This window comes from Rousettus aegyptiacus, unplaced genomic scaffold, assembly GCF_014176215.1.
Source record: "Rousettus aegyptiacus isolate mRouAeg1 unplaced genomic scaffold, mRouAeg1.p scaffold_m13_p_3, whole genome shotgun sequence".
In the NCBI taxonomy this organism is placed as follows: domain Eukaryota; kingdom Metazoa; phylum Chordata; class Mammalia; order Chiroptera; family Pteropodidae; genus Rousettus; species Rousettus aegyptiacus.
In genome coordinates this window covers 170,913,972-170,931,354 of record NW_023416306.1, presented here as the reverse complement: position 1 = coordinate 170,931,354, position 17,383 = coordinate 170,913,972, and the positions used below count along the sequence as shown (strand labels likewise).

The following is a 17,383-nucleotide window of genomic DNA, read 5'->3' as shown; positions in this document are numbered from 1 at the left end:
TGGAGGTGGGGTCAGGGGTCCAGACGTGAGGACACGACCACCCCGAGGCTCTCCACAGCCCTGGGTCCGAGGAGGCCCACCGTGTAGGGTAGACCGAGCAGGTGCTACTCATTCATCCAGGTAGAGAGACCAGGTACAATTCACTCGTTTCTGTTAGGTGCTTTTTAAGCACCTACTGTGTGTTCCGCTCTTCTCCAGAAACTAGAGCTATGACGAGGGAAAAAAATATATCCTGCCATCGTGGCGCTCATGTGAGAGTTCTTCCCATTTTATGGGTGAACTAACCAAGACTCAGAAAGATGGAGGGCCTTGCCCACACTCACAGGACGACTTCCCGAGTTCCCGAGCAGGAAGGTGACACAGAACAGCCCAGCGTGCAGAGGCCGAACGGGGTGAGTTCGAAGAGCAGCTGTGTGCGTGGGAGCGCCAGGTCCTGCCATCTCTCCCTGGTCCTCAGTCTTCTCTGTAAAGTGGGCACGAGGCTGACGAGGCTGACGCCGGCCTACGTATGGCATGCCTGCTACATGCCCGGCACTCTCGTAAGTCTTCCATGGGTTTCTTTGATCCTCAGAAGACCGAGGTGGATGCTACTATCATCCCCACTTTACTGATGGGGAAACCAAGGTCCCAAGAGCTCTGTGCCTTAGAGCCACACAGTGAGGAAGCGCAGGGCAGGCTTGAGCCCCGCAGTGACTGCCCTGTGCCCCAGCTATGGGTAAATGACAGGTAACACCCGGTGTGGTGCCCGGCCCAGCGCAAGCACAGGAAGCAGCGGCCAGCCTTGTGCCACTGGCTGTCCAGGCCTAGAGCCCACAACTGGCCCCGCTGCCGCCCAGGCTGGCCCTCGCCGGCCACTCCCTGTAGCCACACGCCCAGCTGCTCACCGCCTCAGCTTCCGAGGCCCATCTCAGCTGCCCCCTCCCCTGAAGCCTGTCCTGCCTCTACCCCCGCCCCACAGGCCCGCCCCACTCCCCTCTGTATCCCTGTCCTCGACACAGGTGGCCCGTGGAGGGCCTGTCACGTCGTCGTTCTCCAGTTTTGATGCCTATCCCCACATTAGCTTTCTGGCCAGCAAGAGCGTGTCTGGTCCCCTTGAGCCCAAGGCTTGTACAGAGCCAGCATTTAGTCGGTGGCTGGACCAACAGGTGACCAACCGAAGGACGAAGCAGAGAGACTAGGCCTTCCGATACAAACTCAAGGCCGTCTCTGTCACACCCTCTGTGGCTCCTGGCCACCCTGTGGGCCCCCCACCGCTCACACCACAGACAGAGAGCCTGAGACGAGGCCCGGAATTCGCCGGCCACACGGCGGCCGTCCGGAAGGCCCGGCTCGTGAGCGGGGCTGTCCCGAGTCTACCACCTCTACCACCAGCAGCCACGTCACGCTGCTGAGCCAGAAAATGGGAAGTCGCATCCTGCAGGGCAGGAGCTACTTGCGAGGCCTGCCGGCGCCCACGGGTGCACGCGGGGTCGTTTGTCAGCGAACTGAGGGACCCAGAGGCAAACTGGATGGCCGGGCTCCCGTGCTGAAGCACGCAGCGCGGGGGGCGATCACGGAATGAACCCCGGCTCGCAGTCCCTGCTAATACCTCCATCTGTCAGGGCTGCAGAGTTCACAGAGTGCTTGCACAGCCCGGACCTCGTCTGATCCGCACAGCCCTGCGACAATCATTTCACAGATGAGAACGCAGATGCCGCAGAAACCAGGAAAGGACGCGCCTACATCACTCCAGATGCTCACAGTGTGCGGGCGCCGTACCTAGCTCAGGGCGGGGGGCGGGGAGCAGCAGAGACGCCGGATTTCAGGGCCAAGCTCGGGGCTCTCTCCCGGGCAAGGCACAGCTCCCATGGGCCCTGGCCACAGCCACTGGCAAGGCGGACTCCCAGGTGCCCCAAACCCTTCCATCCCTGCCTCCTTTTGGGGAACCCACTCCCCAAGGTGACCAGCTCCGAGTGCTGGCAAGACTTCCCCACACCACACTGGCCTCAGCCCACTGCGGCCTCCACCACCTGCCCTGCCACCGCCCCAGGAGACCAGAGGGCATCTCACGCCTCCTCCCCAGCACAGCTCCTGAGGACGGCCACCCTGCTCCCTAGCCTGCCCCCTCGGTCGGCTACTGGCACCACGGCAAGCCCACAGGGAGCCGGAATGTTTCAGAACGCACCCGAACGAGAGATGAGAACGTGGAAGGGGACCAGGATGCACACAAACGACTTTTCTAATCAAAGGTTACGTGAAAGTGTGTTTTAATGTGTGTTTTTGTGCCTTTCAAAATAACACTCCAAGTAGTTCAGAAAGAGACCACTTCTGTTTATAAAAGCTCTTCATTTTTCCCTCCAGTTGTCCGGGGCTGTGTAAACACACTGTGAGTAGGAGAGAGAAATTGCTGCTTGTGAAACTTTTAATGTTAGCATGTATGCGAATTAGAATTCTACACTCAGCAGGTTAAAAATGTTCTGAAAGCAATTTTGGTGTTAGTCTAAATAATTATAGATCACATTCACTTAGATAAGGGCCTTTGCCCCCTGGGGGCTCCACGGGAAAATTCCAGGCATGAGAGTTAAGCAAAATAGTTGGTTATGACGCAGGCTTCACAGTGGCAGTGCAAATTGGTATAATCCTTTTGAAAAGCAATCTGACAGGAGATGTATCTGGACCCGTGGAAATGTACAACCCTTTGACCCGGCAGTCCCACTTCTGGGGATCAATGTGAAAGAAATAATCCAACGGAAAAGGGTTTCATGCATGAAGATAACCACTTCAGCATTATCTATAATAGCAAAAATTAGAAGCCACGTAAGTGTCCAAGGATGACTAAGTAAATTACAGATAATCAACTCAATAGAGAGAGCATCATGGAGCTGGCGGAAAGTGACAGCCCTCGGGAGACGCGGAGGCGGCCGGTGGGGCTGTGGCGGGCGAGGCTGGGGGGGAATGTTAAGTGGGGGACACAGGCTGTGAAACTGTGTGTGCGCCCTGAAAACCACAAGCCCATATGGACCAGAAATTGATAGGAGGGTGTTAAAAGGATCATCATAATTTTGGTATATGTTGGAATGGAGAGATTTTTTTGCTGTCATCGTGCAATGCGGTACAATCGTCTTCGCGAAGAGCAGAGGGAAGGCAGGAAGTGGCAGGGGGGCCGGGGCTGGGGCCCTCCGGGATCATGTTGTGGCCACACAGTTTGGAGAGCGAACCAGACGGGAGGAGGGGGCGACGACAGCTGGGGCTGAACCTGTGCACGTCCTCCAGAGCTGGGATGCGACACCACTTTTACCAGGATGCAACACCCCCAAACTGGGGTTATAGATGTAAATGAGACCGCGGCTCTCAAAACTTTGCGTCCCCTTTACTCTCTGAAGCCAGCGAGGGCCCGAAAGGACTGCTGTTTGTGTGGGCTGCATCTATGCAAAGTTAGCATATGACATTAAAACGAGCATTTAAAATATTTATTAATTTATGCAAAAGTTAAGACAATAAATCTATTACATGTTAACATAAATAATATTTCCTGAGAAAAATAAGTGTATTTTCCAAGACAAAAAAAAAATTCGTGAGAAGGCATTGTTTACGTTTTTGCCATTTTTTAAACAGTTGGCTTAATGCAAGACAGCTGGGTCCTCGCAGCTGTTTCTGCATTTAATCTACTGCAACAGCACACTCCCCATCGCCTCTGGAAAACTCCGTGCACGCTCATGACAGAAAGAGAGTGAAAAGAGCAAATCACCTCTAGGTGCTATTATGAAAATAATTTTCACCCCCGCCCCAGACCTCATGAAAGGGTCTCGAGGACCCCCAGGGGTTTGCAGACCACACTGAAAACCACCGCAATGAATTACAGCATCGGAAACTGCAGCTGTCGTGGGAGGAGGGGGTTAAACTATATGTATGGCTGGAACTCAAATAGATGGAAATGTACCAAGACGTCTACAGTCATTGCCTCCGGGTGGAGATGATGGGCAATTTTTTCCTTAATACCTTCCTGTTTTTCCGTAGTGCATGTACATTTCCTTTATGGTCAAAACGACATTGCTGTTTTGAGGAAAGGTTGGGGGGCCGTGGTTCGCCGGTGCCCGTGGAGTAAGCTGGACGGGGAGAAGGCCATTTGAAATCATCAGCAGCCGGTGTCGGGGGGAGGGGGACCTGAAGCAGGGCTGCTCCCTCCTGTGCCAACCGATGCCTGGCACCGGGCACATGCTCACGACGGCACGCACGCCAGCCCCAGCCCACGGAAGGCCGGGAAGAGGTGACGAGAGTGGAAACTGGCTCCCGCTAATCACCGCTAAGCGAAGGTCAAATACAGGTGACTATCTATCAGATCCCAGGATGGGGGATGACCTGCCATCTCTAATTTACAATTACGAAGGGGAAGGTCCATAGGCTTGGCCACAAAAAATGTTAGGTTTTCTCTGTAAAAAAATAAAATAATGAAAAACACGGGGGCGTGAACGATGAGGGGTCAATATTGTTAGTGTGTAAATTGCCCAGATAAGACCGCAGGAGATTAGTGCATAAGAACCGTGACCACAAACCCTTATATTAAGGAGGTGCCAGGATGAGCTCATCTGGTTCGCAAACAAAATGCCATCAGAGTGGCAAATGTTTAAAAACATCATAATTCTACCGCAGTCGAGGGGAAGAAGACATGGTCACATTTGCACATAACTGGAGGCGCGTGACATTAACGGGAGACTACGGGGCCACTGAAAACGATGTGGCGGGTCTGTGCCCATGGGAAAAGGTGCGCGGGAGCCGGGAGTGAGAAGACCCCCTGCGGGACAGGGCAGAGCGGAGCCCCTGCCCAGGGGCCGAGACTCCCCTCCGAGGCGCCAGGCGGCTGGACCCAGAGGTGGCCACCCTCGGGGCCCTGCGCTGAGTACCCACTTGCTGCCTCGTCTCCATGAAACAGCCTCGCTGTGGACAAGCCGCCCCACACACACGCTCTCTCACACACACACACTGACACACACATCCCCACACTCATACACACACGCAGAGCCTCTGTGCTCAGATCAGCTTTCTAGGTCATTCCTCCTGAATGGAATGAGCAGCAGCAAATCTCTAACATGAAACACAGACACCGAAACTAAAGACGAAAGGAGCCAAAAGACACAGGAACATTTCAGAAGGCACGGGGAAGCTTTCAAAGAGCGGAGAGAGCTAAGAGGAGAGTCATAAACACGCAATAAAAAAAAAAACACTGTTAGAGAAAGGAACATTCGTAAAATAAGAAACAGCTCTCGGAATGTAAAAACATGATAGAACGCTTTTCTGAATATACTTTATACTTCAGTAAAAAAGTTTTAGTATGTAACAGTGGAAATACAAAATAAAAAAAATAATAATAAAACAGAAAATAAAACAGACAAAGAGACAGAATACTAGAGAGAAAAGGCAAGAAAATTGAAAGCTAAATCCAGGGACACCTAGCCCATCTAGCTAATCGGAGTGCCAAGGTCAAAGCTCTTGACGCACAACGGTCCCAGGGGTCAGCCATCTCTCTACAGCCGCTGTTCACGGAGGGTCCCAGATGCCTCTCCTAATGAGGGAAGACGGGCCTGACGCAGCTCCAGACCCCCTGGCAAAGGTTTCTCAGACCGTCCTGCGTTTCGGCCTGGGCCAGTGCTCAGTGAGAGGGGTCGAGGTGTGCTCCCTGTTACCTTGTTGAATGAGGAAACGTCAGGGAGCTTGCTGTAGGAATGCGGGGGACGGTGGGCTTTCAGGGATCCTGGGCTGACCCCACTGGCCTCACTGACCTGCACCTCGGCACTCTGTCCCTCACGCGTGGGGTCTGCGTCGGCCGCGTCCCCCTGCGTCCATCTGGGAGAGGTGCCTGACCAGAAACGGCAGAAGCCGGGAGAGAAGGTTAAGAGGCTGGAACAACTTGCCCGCCTATTCTCTTAAGGGGTTTAAACACAGCCAGTTTGCAGGGAGACAACCGCGATGTAACTCTCAAATGCCGGCTGCAGAACCCGAGTACCTGCGCCCGGTTCAAACGCGGCAGGGGACGCTGCTGGGGAAAGGCTCGGGGCAAGGCTCACGGGCCTTCCGCTTTTTTTTTTTTTTTTCCTCATGTTCCCAACATTTTACCACTTTCATGATAAAACAGAGTTAAATCTAAGACAACGCACTTTTCGACAAGGAGGACAGAGCCATCACTGGGCACTAGATGGGAGCCTTCAAGAGTCTTCTATGTCTGAGGTTTAAGAGCAGCAAGAGATAATTCACTAGACTGTCTCAGCTCCTAAGTGTGCCAATTTTGCAATCTGCATTTTTCAATTACATTAAAAGCATTTTCCACAATTGCTCTATTCTCCCCTTAATGACAAGGGACAAGACTGGATGAGGCTGGTCCCCCGAGAACAGTCTGCTCCCTGTCGGCGTCTGGCAAGCGCACCGCCCTGTGCTGGGCACACCGAACCGACGAAAACAAGCTTTCAAGGAGCAGAACACACAGCTTGGGCCCCGCCACACTTTTCTATTCCTCCTTCGGCCGAAAGTGTTTTCTGTAAGGTCCGAGCTGGCAAGGGCTCTGGCAGCGAGTGGGCAGTGGCCAATGTCTCCTCTGTCGGCCTCGAGGTGTCACGGCTTTCGTGTGGGGGAGAGGGGTGTCAAAATAACTTCGCTCCCCAGCAGAAGAAGGTGCCAGCTCAGGACCTCACAGCTCATCCCAGAGGCTTGGCAGCCCCGCTGTCGGGCAGCCTGAAGCCCTCACTCCCACCGCCGGGACGGTTCAGATGACCGTGAACTTCCCCGGAAAGAAAACCCGCAGAGGGCGGGAAGAGAGAGGAGCAAAGCGTGTCCGGGGAACACTCCCTACACGGCCCGGCTCCACGCGGCCGCCGGACCTCACGGCGTGCCCTCGGGCACGCTCTGGGCCTCGGGCAAGGGAAGGTGGAGCAGATACCTCTGCACGCCCGCACACGCGCACGCACACACCACCCGCTCTCTCCTCGCCTTCACCTAATTACCCCTGATGCACCGTTAATCACTCACTCCCCAAACACCCACCGCCCGCCGACCCAGCCCTCCTCCCCAGCTGTGCGTCTCTCCTTTGCCTCGTGCTTGGAATAAACTGCCCGCCATCTGCATAAGCTCCACGACCCCTCGCTCCAAACATCAAATCATTTCTCCATCTCATTCTGTAAAATCCATCAAGAATAATTCCCTCAGAACTGAAATAAGCTCTCATTCCGGCACCTGGATTCACAAATTCCCTGCCTTTGAATCTAAGATACATTACTTTCCACAAAACACATCTAAGATCCCCTAATACAATCGCAACACGCTAACAATGAGAAATCAATGGGATCCTGTAACGCATAAAAATGCAAATCCAAATCACCATGGAAATCACCCCTTCTCCTGAGGGCCCTTAAGCGAGACAGAGCTTGGGCGCAGTTTGGGCGAGGGGACATGCTTTCTCGTCCGTCATTCCCAGAGGCAGAGGAGTGGAGAGCGTCGTTCAGCTTCTTGCCCAGGCTTGCCATCTTGCCTCTACCATCTACCAGCTTGTGACTGTGGGCGAATCCCGTAACCTCTCTGTGCCTCCACGTCCTCATCTGTACAATGGAAATACGAGCAGCCCTTGCCTCTTAGGCCAGTTGTGAAAACAAGACGGAGTGTTTAAAACTATGCCTAGTAGGTGGTAAGCGCTTGGGGACAGTTAGCGCTCTACATCCTCTGCTCTGGCCTCACGGTCAGAGGCCCCAGAGCTGGCAAGTGGCACAGGAAGAGCCCCATTTGGGTCTTCATCCTCCAGAATAAAGTTCTTTCCTTCAGACACACACAGAAAGGGGTCCAGGACGCAGCTGAACCTGGTGCTGTTCTGGCCAGAGGAAGGGGGTACAGCTCCCCAGCCCCCAGACTCACTCTCCAGGCTCTTTTCAAGTGTGAAATGGCTCCCCCAGCACTAAGGGGGCTCAGACGCAAAATGCTCTGCGAACTACCCAGGTGCTTTGCGAATTTTCTTTTATCGCCTTTCGACTTGCTCGGTGTGGAGACGTGGGCTCCGCCCTCCAACACGTACCTTCTCAGTATGCAGGTCATGAAAGGGGAGGAGGTAAATGGCTTGGGACACACAACCCAAAACCTTAAAACCTTTTAAAGTATCTACCTCAGAAACACTAACACCGAAACTCTTGAAAACTATGCATCTATAGACAAACCACGAAAAGATTCGCAGAAACAAGTTACACTGAGTGGAGGAGTCTGACTTGCCCTTTCTCTGATTGTTGTTTAACTAATCCGCGCAGGTGCAGGGAGTCCAAAACACGTTTCTTCGGCGCCTTCCGTGTGCAGGCACCGGCCTTCCCGTCTTCTCACTTCTTCTCAGCAACGACCCTGACAGGTGGTCATTATCCCCATTTTACTCATGAGAAAACTAGGGGATCAGAGAGGCTAAGCGGTTTTCCAAAAGTCACCCAGCCACCAAGCAGCAGGCGCGCGACAGGAACCCCGGGGTCTCGTGTGATGATGGCCACGGGTTGCCAGTCTGCTGAGGTCCCACTCGCCGCACACGAAGCCTTGGGCTACAGCCTGGGTGTCAGTCAAAGCCCATCTTAACCGGTATCAAGGCAGCAGAGGAACAACATTTACATAGCGCCATGCTCACTACAGTACTATTCTATTTTATTTTATTTTTATGATTTTTTTTTGCAGTACTATTTTAAAAACGAAAGCAGAACATAATAGGAAACAACACAGAAATAGCCAAGTTTGGAATATGATAGACAGTCATAAAAAATATGTTCGGGGAACACTTTTAATAAGGTAGAAAAATACCCCTTACAAACAGCACGACAACCGGAGGCGGGGGTGTCTGACCCACACCGCCCGTGAGCTGCAGTGCGAGGCCGTCCCGTACACACGCAGGCCCGGCACGGCCCCGAGCAGTGGAGGGCGCGGTGCCCCCGAGGAGCGAGCCGGGGCTCAGGCCTGGCAACGATGGGTTCCCCCTCCACGCTTCGTGTCTCCTCCATCTTCCAAGTTTTTACAATAAAGCACCATTACATTCATAAGCAAAAAGGAAAAAAATTGTTAAGTGTTTTTAAGGAAGCTTGTTATTAAAAGAATTCCTAGAGCAAATCGTTTGTAAAACAATGCCTAACTCGTACATTTCACTGAAAATCCTTCCGTGTTTTGGAATTCCGGGTTCTCACACACGGACAGTAGGTCCCTGGAAGCGAGAGCCATGCCATCTGCCTTTGGGAACCCTTGTGACACCCGGCAGGGGCTCTGCGCCCGGGGCTCACGTGAGGGTTAACTGTGTGGTTCAAAGAGGCCACGTCTGTGCCTCTCCCTTCAGAAGGGGCTCAAAGTCTGAATGCTGCGTTCACATGCAGCAGGTGCTCAGACGTGCTGAGCCAGGCGAGGGCTCGGGGAAACGAGGAGGGCGCGTAAAAAGTATTCGTGCTGGGATCGCAGCTACGAAAAACAGATGCAGGCTGCAGACGGGGGCAGGAAGGATGGGTCATCGCAAGAGAAGACGGAGCATCGGTGCGGAATTATGAGTCATTGTTTTATTTTGCTTAATTTCTCAAGCTGTAAATTTTTCAAAACTAATACAAGCATATTTTACAGCTCATGGAACATTTAGTACATATTAAAATAAGTATCTTTCCACTGTAGTATACCAAATTAAAATTTATGAATTCCAAAGCTGCATTTTAAGGAGAGGAAAGAACTGACAGTCCACGGTCCTTAGATTAATCAGGTGGATTGTGTTGTTTTTCTCCTGATCAGAAAATAAAAAAATCGTATTTCTGTAAATGCTACCTTGAATCAAGGATTCTTCCACGTTCTAGAAGCTTAAATGAGCTGCTTATATTAAGGCTTACTCTGCCCCCTAGTGGCAAATAGGATTTATGCACTTCGAAGACAATCCTCCAAAACCGGAAATAAACAGCCCGCCCCCCCAATTTTTAATCTTTACTGATCATTTAACATGTACAAAACCTTATGCCAGGTGCTACCGAGAATATAAAAATGGGTCTGGCACAGTAATCACGTCGAGTAGCCTAAAATCTACAAGGTGTAGCAGAGAGGGTTCCATGGCTACGCAGGTGGAATGAGAGGCCACCTCCCGGCAAAGGAAGGGAGAAAAGTCCTTGGGAAAGCAAGAGCAGGAGCCCACGGGGAGGGCCCACTACGTGCCCTGCACCGCGCTAGGGAATTCACATCCAACATGACTTATTTTTCACGAAAACCCAGCAAGGCATGTGTAACTATCTCCACTTTACATACACTGCTTAAGGTTTAGGGAAGTTGGAGAACTTGCCCAAGACCACACAGCCCACCTGCTGGCAGCAGAGGGACAATTCAAACTGGGGTTCTGTGACCCCAGCTCCCAAGCCCCTCCTTCCTGCTCCGATGGCGGGCAAGAAGGCACTCCGGCCGACTTTAACCAAAAGACGAGGGGAAAGGCGTGCTAGGGAAGAGGCCGCGGAGTCTGGGGGCGCCCTCTCACACCCGCCGCTGCTAGCTCACTGCCCACTGCACCCGCCGTCTGCTCTCCAACCATGACGGGGCTGCACAAGCCAGGACGCCCGCCCTCGGCCCTGTCCCCACTCCAGACTCGGCGTCCACAGGCCTCGCAGGCCCCCCACGTCATACCGGATCACAGGCCCTCCAAGACGACCACGCTGCCCACCCTCTTCCGCCGGGGAAGGAAAGGAACGCCATCCTGCTCGCGGCTGCCGGCTGCCCACCCGGCCACATGTGAACCCCAGGGCCCCGCCCAGGCTCCTGGCCCGGCCCGGATCTGGTCCCCAATCTGCCTTCCCGTCCGGGCTCCTCCAGCCCCTGCCCCGCATTCTTCACACTGAAAAGTTGCTCGGAATCAGTTCGCCCCAGACCAATCTGCCGAATAACTCTGCTGCTGAGAACGTAAACGTCTTAAGGCTGAGGAACCCCGGCCGCCTGCACCCACAGCTTGGCAGAGCCCCACTTTTCAAGGAACTGTAGCGAGAAGAGGGTCCGGAGGCGCTGACCCAGCAGCCGCCTCGCCATGACGGACGGACAGACAGTGCAGTGGGCGGGCTCCCTGGAGGCCGCCAGGCGGAGCAGAAGAAACCGCCTCCTGGGACCAGCGGGCACGGCACAGGGCAGCCCCGCAGCGGCCGGCACTGGCCGGGGCTCAGTGAATCACCTGAGCAGGGTGGCGTCCCGCTGCCCAGGTGCCTGAGCGGCCTTCCCAGGCTGGGCCAAGCGCGCCCTCTTCTGGTCACAAGGTGTCACAGCTAGTTGGCGGCTCCCGGGTCTCCACCTCGGGGGCCTCTCAGCATCCCCAGTGCTCAGGGCCTAGCACTCTCGCCTGCTCCACACATACTCTCCACATGACTGAAAAACTCGACTCCCCAAATCCACAGTTTCACTCAGACGCTCTCTGGAAACTATCGTGGGGGTGCCTCTGCTCGGGAAGTCGAACCCCGCCAGGCAAAGGGACCCAAGCAGGGCCCGCAGAGCATCTCCCTGACCCCAGGTGCAGGTCAGTCCCCACAGGGGCCAAGGCTGTGCTCGCCACCAGGAGACACAACCGCATGGGCGGCGGGCACCCAGCAGGACACACCTGCCGCCCCTGTACCCCTCCGCCATCTGCCCACGGCAACCCAGCCTGTCCTTCAATGCCTCCCGCAGCCCGCCTGCTCCTGAAGCCCACGCTGTCCGCGTCTGCCAGACTGCCCCTCCCTCCGGGGCCTAGAGAGGGGCTGCCGCACACCTGAAGTGCCCGCCTGTCAGCACGCTGCCCTCCACAAGACCCCACCACGTGCCCGGCATCAGACACATGGTGCCTGAGCATCTGTCCCACCTGAGAAGCCCCAGGCACAGGTCTCAAAAGCTTGTTCCACTGAGCAGGATACAGGCTCCAAGAGGTTCGGTGCCTTGCCCAAGGGCACGAAGTTGTTTGGGGTGAAGCGGGACCCCGAGCCCAGATCACTCTAACTCGAGCCCATGTCTGGGGCCAGCCAGCCTCGGGCCCCACAGGGCCCTCCAGAAGCCCTCCAGACGGACTCCTGACCAAGGGGCAGGCCCCCGCACGGCTCTCCGGGGGACGGGCTTGGGAGGAGAGCTGGGGAGCCCCAGGGAGTTACGATGCAGGCTGGGGGCACTGGGGTGGGAAACGCATCAAAACCTGCGTGTAGATCAAACTGAAGACGGAACGCGACTCTGCCCCCCATCACTCTCCCAGTCAGAAAGAACGCAGGCGAGTCGCTTCAGGACTCAAATTGGCCACTTAGCAATGACACCCATCGATTTAACTCATTTCAAAACTTCACTGTACGTGGGCTTCCTTTCTTCATGTCAGAAAATGCCTCTCTAGGGAAAAACCTAGAAACAGAACTTGCGAACACAGTATCCTAGGGGGGTTGCTTCCAGAACCCCGAGGAACACAGGAGGAAGTGACGGGCGCTGAGTCTCAACGGGGCACCTGGCTCTGTGCCAAGGGCTTTGTAGGAGTTTTCCTCACATGATCACATGACACAGGGACTCGTCTTGTCACTTTACGGATGACACGCCAGACTCAGAGCGGGGGACAGCTCAGCCCAGTTGACCATTACAGCCACGAAGCTGTAATCTGAGCCACGGTGCTCCAACTCCAAAGCCATTTTTTCCCAGAAAGCTTTTCTTCAGCTCACATTTGGTTCCCACTACATCTCGGTGCTTGGCAGGCGCTGAGGACAGTGAGGAAGGACACGGAGTGCAGCCTAGAGGGGCTACAGACAGGTTACAGGCAGGTGTGGCACACCTGCTACGCTAGACATGGGTGTAGCTGGGGCTTGCTAACCACAAGCCTGCATTATTTCAGTAGAAGCTAAAATAAACGACAGTGACAAGACGAGTTTGTGTAAACTGGAAGTCCCCAACAGGACACCCACAGGCCTCCCCGGTCTGGCCCCGGCCTACTTCCCCAGCCTCGGGCGCCTCACTCCCGGGGCCCCTCGAGGCCTCCCACGCTTAGAGCCTTAGAGGGAGAACACCCTTCCACTGCTCCCCGTCCCGCCCCGCCCCCACTGCTCCCCGTCCCGCCCCCACTGCTCCCCGTCCCGCCCCGCCCCCGCCCTCCAGCGCAGCTTCCCCTTCTCCTGGAAACCTGCACCAGGCCCTCCCAGGCCGCCTGCTGTCCCTCCCACGGGGTTCCCAGAGACTGGGTTGTGACCGCCTCTCCACTACCACGCCATGCACGCCCGGAAACCAGGAGCCAGGTCTGTCTAGCTCTGCTCCCCCTGCCTCCAGCACAGCCCCCGGCACGGGCCGGCATGGCTCAGCACTCCGTGGGGGTCACAGAGCATGCCCCAGTTCCCACAGCTCGGCCCCAGGCCTGCTTTCTTTCCCAGGCTGCTCTCGCTCAGCGACCTCATCCACCCTGGACCTCAGTGTCTGGACATCCTCAGCACCCCCTTGAGGGGTAAGGACTAGCGTCCTCTGGTGGCCTGGGCAAGGCAGTGCCAGTGAGTCACAAGGCAGAACAGACCAACGATCCAGGGCAGCCCACTGAGAACCCACTCCCACATGCAACAATGCATTTTGGGGAAATTACAGAAATTCCCAAAAGAAATGTTCAGCCTGGAACCACCCCCTACGTCACTGACATGAAAAAGAAAACATCCCAGCAGTTTATCCCTCAGGGCATCTGAAGGGTGCAGCGTCCCTCAAATCTTACCTTGAAGGTTTTATCCATAGAGGCCGAGAGGAGCATGTGACTCTTCGAAGGGACTGGACACCACTGAATGTTGTTGACGGGTCCCCTGTGGCCTCGCAGGTAAAAGAGCACCCTCCTAGAAATCTCGGTCTCTTTATACTCAGTGTCCAAATATGGCCGAATAAACTCAGACACTCTGGGGGCCGCGTGCAGCGGGACTGCGGCTCGCCCTACAGGGGGACCCTTCGCCTCCACGTCCTTACTCCCACCCGTTTCTGTGCTTAGTGCCTGCCCCTGTCTTAGTCTTTTTGGGGTATAGGGTACGACACAGTCCTCGCGCCTTTTCCTCTGAAGAGAGCTGCCATTTTGATCTGGGGGTTCAGGTTTCGTTTGGGCACAGAAAGGGGGCTCAAGGGAGTCATAAGTTCCCCAGGAGAGTTTGACCTGCTTAAAGCGGGCAGCTGCCAGGGGCACGTGGCCAGCTGGGGTGTGGCTGGTCCACAGGGAAGGACGAGGAGGTTCATTTGAGGGGAAGGTGAAGTCAGGCTCCGTCGTGGGCCACTGTAGTCTCTGGCTGGGGCCAGATCGCGGGTCACTTCTCCAGAGCCGAACCAGAGGGAGACGCTGGCCAGCTGGGTCTTCACAAGACGCATGCTTCGCGGGCAGCGTCCCTCCCTCCATCACGCCCAGGACTCCCGACGCGAAATCCCGCCCACGAGGTCTGACCACATCCGAAGTGTCTTTCATCTGGGTGGTTGCATTAAAACTTCCCACGGGTTCCGTCTCAGCCTCTGAGTCCGAGTCATCATAAGCCACTAATGAAGCCATTAAAGACAAGAGTTTCTTGCTGTCCTTCTACAGCAAACTACCTAGAACCAAACAAAATCAGATATCAGAAAATGTGCATGGAAGGATATTCACCACCACATGGAGTTAACACAAAACGTGCCACCTAGCAAATCCAAGATGGAAAGACCCATAAGACTAAACACATAAAATATGAGGGCTTTTCTATTCATCAGGCATAACTAGTTAGGTGTCATTTTTAAAAATGAAGACTGTGGAATATCTGGGAATAAATTTAACAAAAATAAATAAATAAGCAGGACCTATATGAAGAAAACTAAAGCACTACTGAAAGCTATAAAATAAGAACCGACTAAATGCAGACACGATGACTGGACAGAAAGACACAGGACTTTAAAGATGCCTTTCTGAAGGTCAGTTTGGGGAGCAGCTGTTACAAATTTAAATACGTGTACTTTTTATTGCAACAATCCCACTTTAACACTGTGTCCTACACAAACACTAGTGTGTGTTTGCAAATATATATGTATAAAGAGAGCCTGTAGCATTGTTTATTAGCCATATACTCATCATTGGGAATGAGGTTAGGTCTGAAACAGAAATGCAAAGACACCCAGAACCCACCAACTAGAAAAAGAGTGACATCCTCCCTCTTGCTCTCTCTTGTGTGCCAGTCCTTGACTTCTATTCCTTTTGCCTAGGATGCTCTTCCCCCAGATGGCCCATCTCGACTATAAGCCAGTTGGTGAGGTAGACCCACCACACAAGACTGGCGCACCGGAGGCATCAGTCCACCAATTCTGAAGGCATGCTCCAAATCTGCCTGTTTTGCTCCAAAAAACAGACTCGCACAGCAGTGACTTCCCTTTTTCTAAAAAAAAATGCTTCCTGAAATTCTGAACCATCCCCACATGATAAATTGTTGCCAACCAGTTTCTAGAAAGAAGTAGTAAGTCTGGAGTTCAGTTCTGTGCTGTGAAGTACCATCAAGAGAAAAACAAGGATGCCAGACACATCCCAGCCAGCAGAGGGCGCGGCGCAGCAGCTCTGAAAGCTTAGGCAAGGACCAATTGCTGAGAAGGCCCAGCTTCTTCTCCCACGTGTGGGGTCAGGCCGGTGCCAGAAGATTCCCTCTGGGTCATCGTTAATCCACTCCAGAGAGCCGGTCTATCACCCACCTCTTCCCCTAGGCTGTGGGTATCGGTCTCCCTCGGAATCAAGCATCCCATGCCTGTCTTTTCCCCAGCAGGCACCATTCACTTGAAGAGCTCCACTGTCAAAGAAACCAAGTCATCCGCCTCCTCCAAAAATTCCACTCCCGCCTGCAGCCAAATTCACACACAAAGCCATCAACTAAACAATACTAATATAACGGACTAACTATAAACTAATGGAACTGAGGGCTGTGAATGATTTGGCATTTCCGCTCTCTAAATACTTAGCCGGGTCCTGAGGCGCACCCTGATCAGACATCTCACCTGTCTCAACTCTGGTGCACAGCATCCCTTTCCTTCCTATCAAAGGTTCCCACCACCAGAGTGCCTGTGCTCTACCATTAGGACGGATTCCCACCCACCCAGTGGTCCACAGTGGTCGATTCCCAGGAGAGGCCAATGGCCAAAATTAAAGACCAGGTCTAAGGCAAAAGATCAGGGGAGTGGGATTGGGGCCCACTGGCCCCACTTCCTAACAAGGCAAGGCAGCAAGGACTATATGAACAAATGAGAGTGGACGACAGGGCTCCCGATACTGTTTGCTTCACGTAAATTTCATTTACTCATTCAACAAACATTGATGGAGAATGGGCTACTTGGCAAGCCCCACATTAGGCACAGGAACACTACTGCCGGCGACAGTAAACCATGTCCCTCACATGCCTGTGGGGACAGATCATAATCAAGTGAAACAGGGGATGTCAGGTGGCGAGAAATCCCGATGAGAAAAGTAACAGAGAGGCGAGCGGGGTGGTGGCGGGCTTGGGGTTGCAATTTCACAGAGGTAGGCCGAGCAGGCCTAAGACAGAAAGTGACATCTGAGTAATGCTCGGGGGAGATGAGGGAGCAGAGGTAATGAGAAGCACCGAAGCCTGAACCAGTAAATCTAACCATAGAGGATGAGAGAGGAGGCAAGCATGACTCAAGAAAAACAGGCAAAAACGGAGACTGGAAGCCATTGGAGCCAATATAAATTTGGAGGAAGGGGGAAGTGTTTACTACCTTTTATGTTTCTAAGGTAAAAAGGGCAAAAAAAGGAAAATTATTCACGGAATGAGGGAGTGATTAAATTAAGAGGAAGAGATATAGCTAGAAGGTAAGGTCGTAGGAGAAATGAGGCTAGAGAAGGGGTGAGTGGTGATGACAGTCACTAGCGTGTCAGCTCCACCACGGCAGGACTTTGTGTGTTTTGTTCACTGTTTGATTCCCGGCGTCTGGTGCGGGAGGTGCACTAAAACAGTAAAAGAAAATAAGACATTCTCATTCAACAAACATTTCCTAATTACTCCCTTTGTGACAAGTTTTACGTTGGGTCTGGTGTGGACACAGATTAAATACAAAACACGGGTCCTACGCCGGGGGCCACAGATTAAGGAAGGCAACAAACAAGATACGACCAGAGATGGGGTTTGAAGGATGAATAGGAGTTAGCCAGAGCGGTCAAGAGCGAGAGGTTAGGATGGTCCAGCGCACGGCGCGTTCGGAAGGAACCGGAGACCAAGGACAGGCGAGCGGCGGTGAAAGGTCCGCACCGAGGGGCGCGGAAGGCCCGGGCCACTGCGGGTGCCAGCCCACTCCCGCCCCGGGCCCGCCGCTCACCGCACGCACCGGAAGCGCTCCGTCCTGCCCCAGCAAGTCCGACATGCACTCCGCCTCCCAGTCGCGTTCCGCCGGCGCCGGGGCCGTCAGCCAATCAGCAGCGGCCTTCGTCCCGTCCCGT

The 17,383-nt window shown here is 54.0% G+C and overlaps 1 protein-coding gene across 11 annotated transcripts in view; it reads right to left on the bottom strand.

The window, feature by feature from the left end:
• The window catches only part of WDR25 (WD repeat domain 25), a 117,765-nt gene that overhangs the window by 99,860 nt on the left and 522 nt on the right, over window positions 1-17,383 (bottom strand). For 3 of the 11 annotated variants that reach the window (XR_004956213.1, XR_004956212.1, XM_016119531.2), the window contains exons 1-2: window positions 17,272-17,334; window positions 13,664-14,511 (exon numbers count right to left, since the gene is read on the bottom strand). Coding sequence is in view for 9 of the 11 variants with exons in the window: in XM_016119531.2 (XP_015975017.2) it covers window positions 13,664-14,470 (807 nt within the window). In the remaining 2 variants the exon portion in view is untranslated. The other 8 variants (XM_016119533.2, XM_016119532.2, XM_036238490.1 and 5 more) reach the window with 8 other exon arrangements.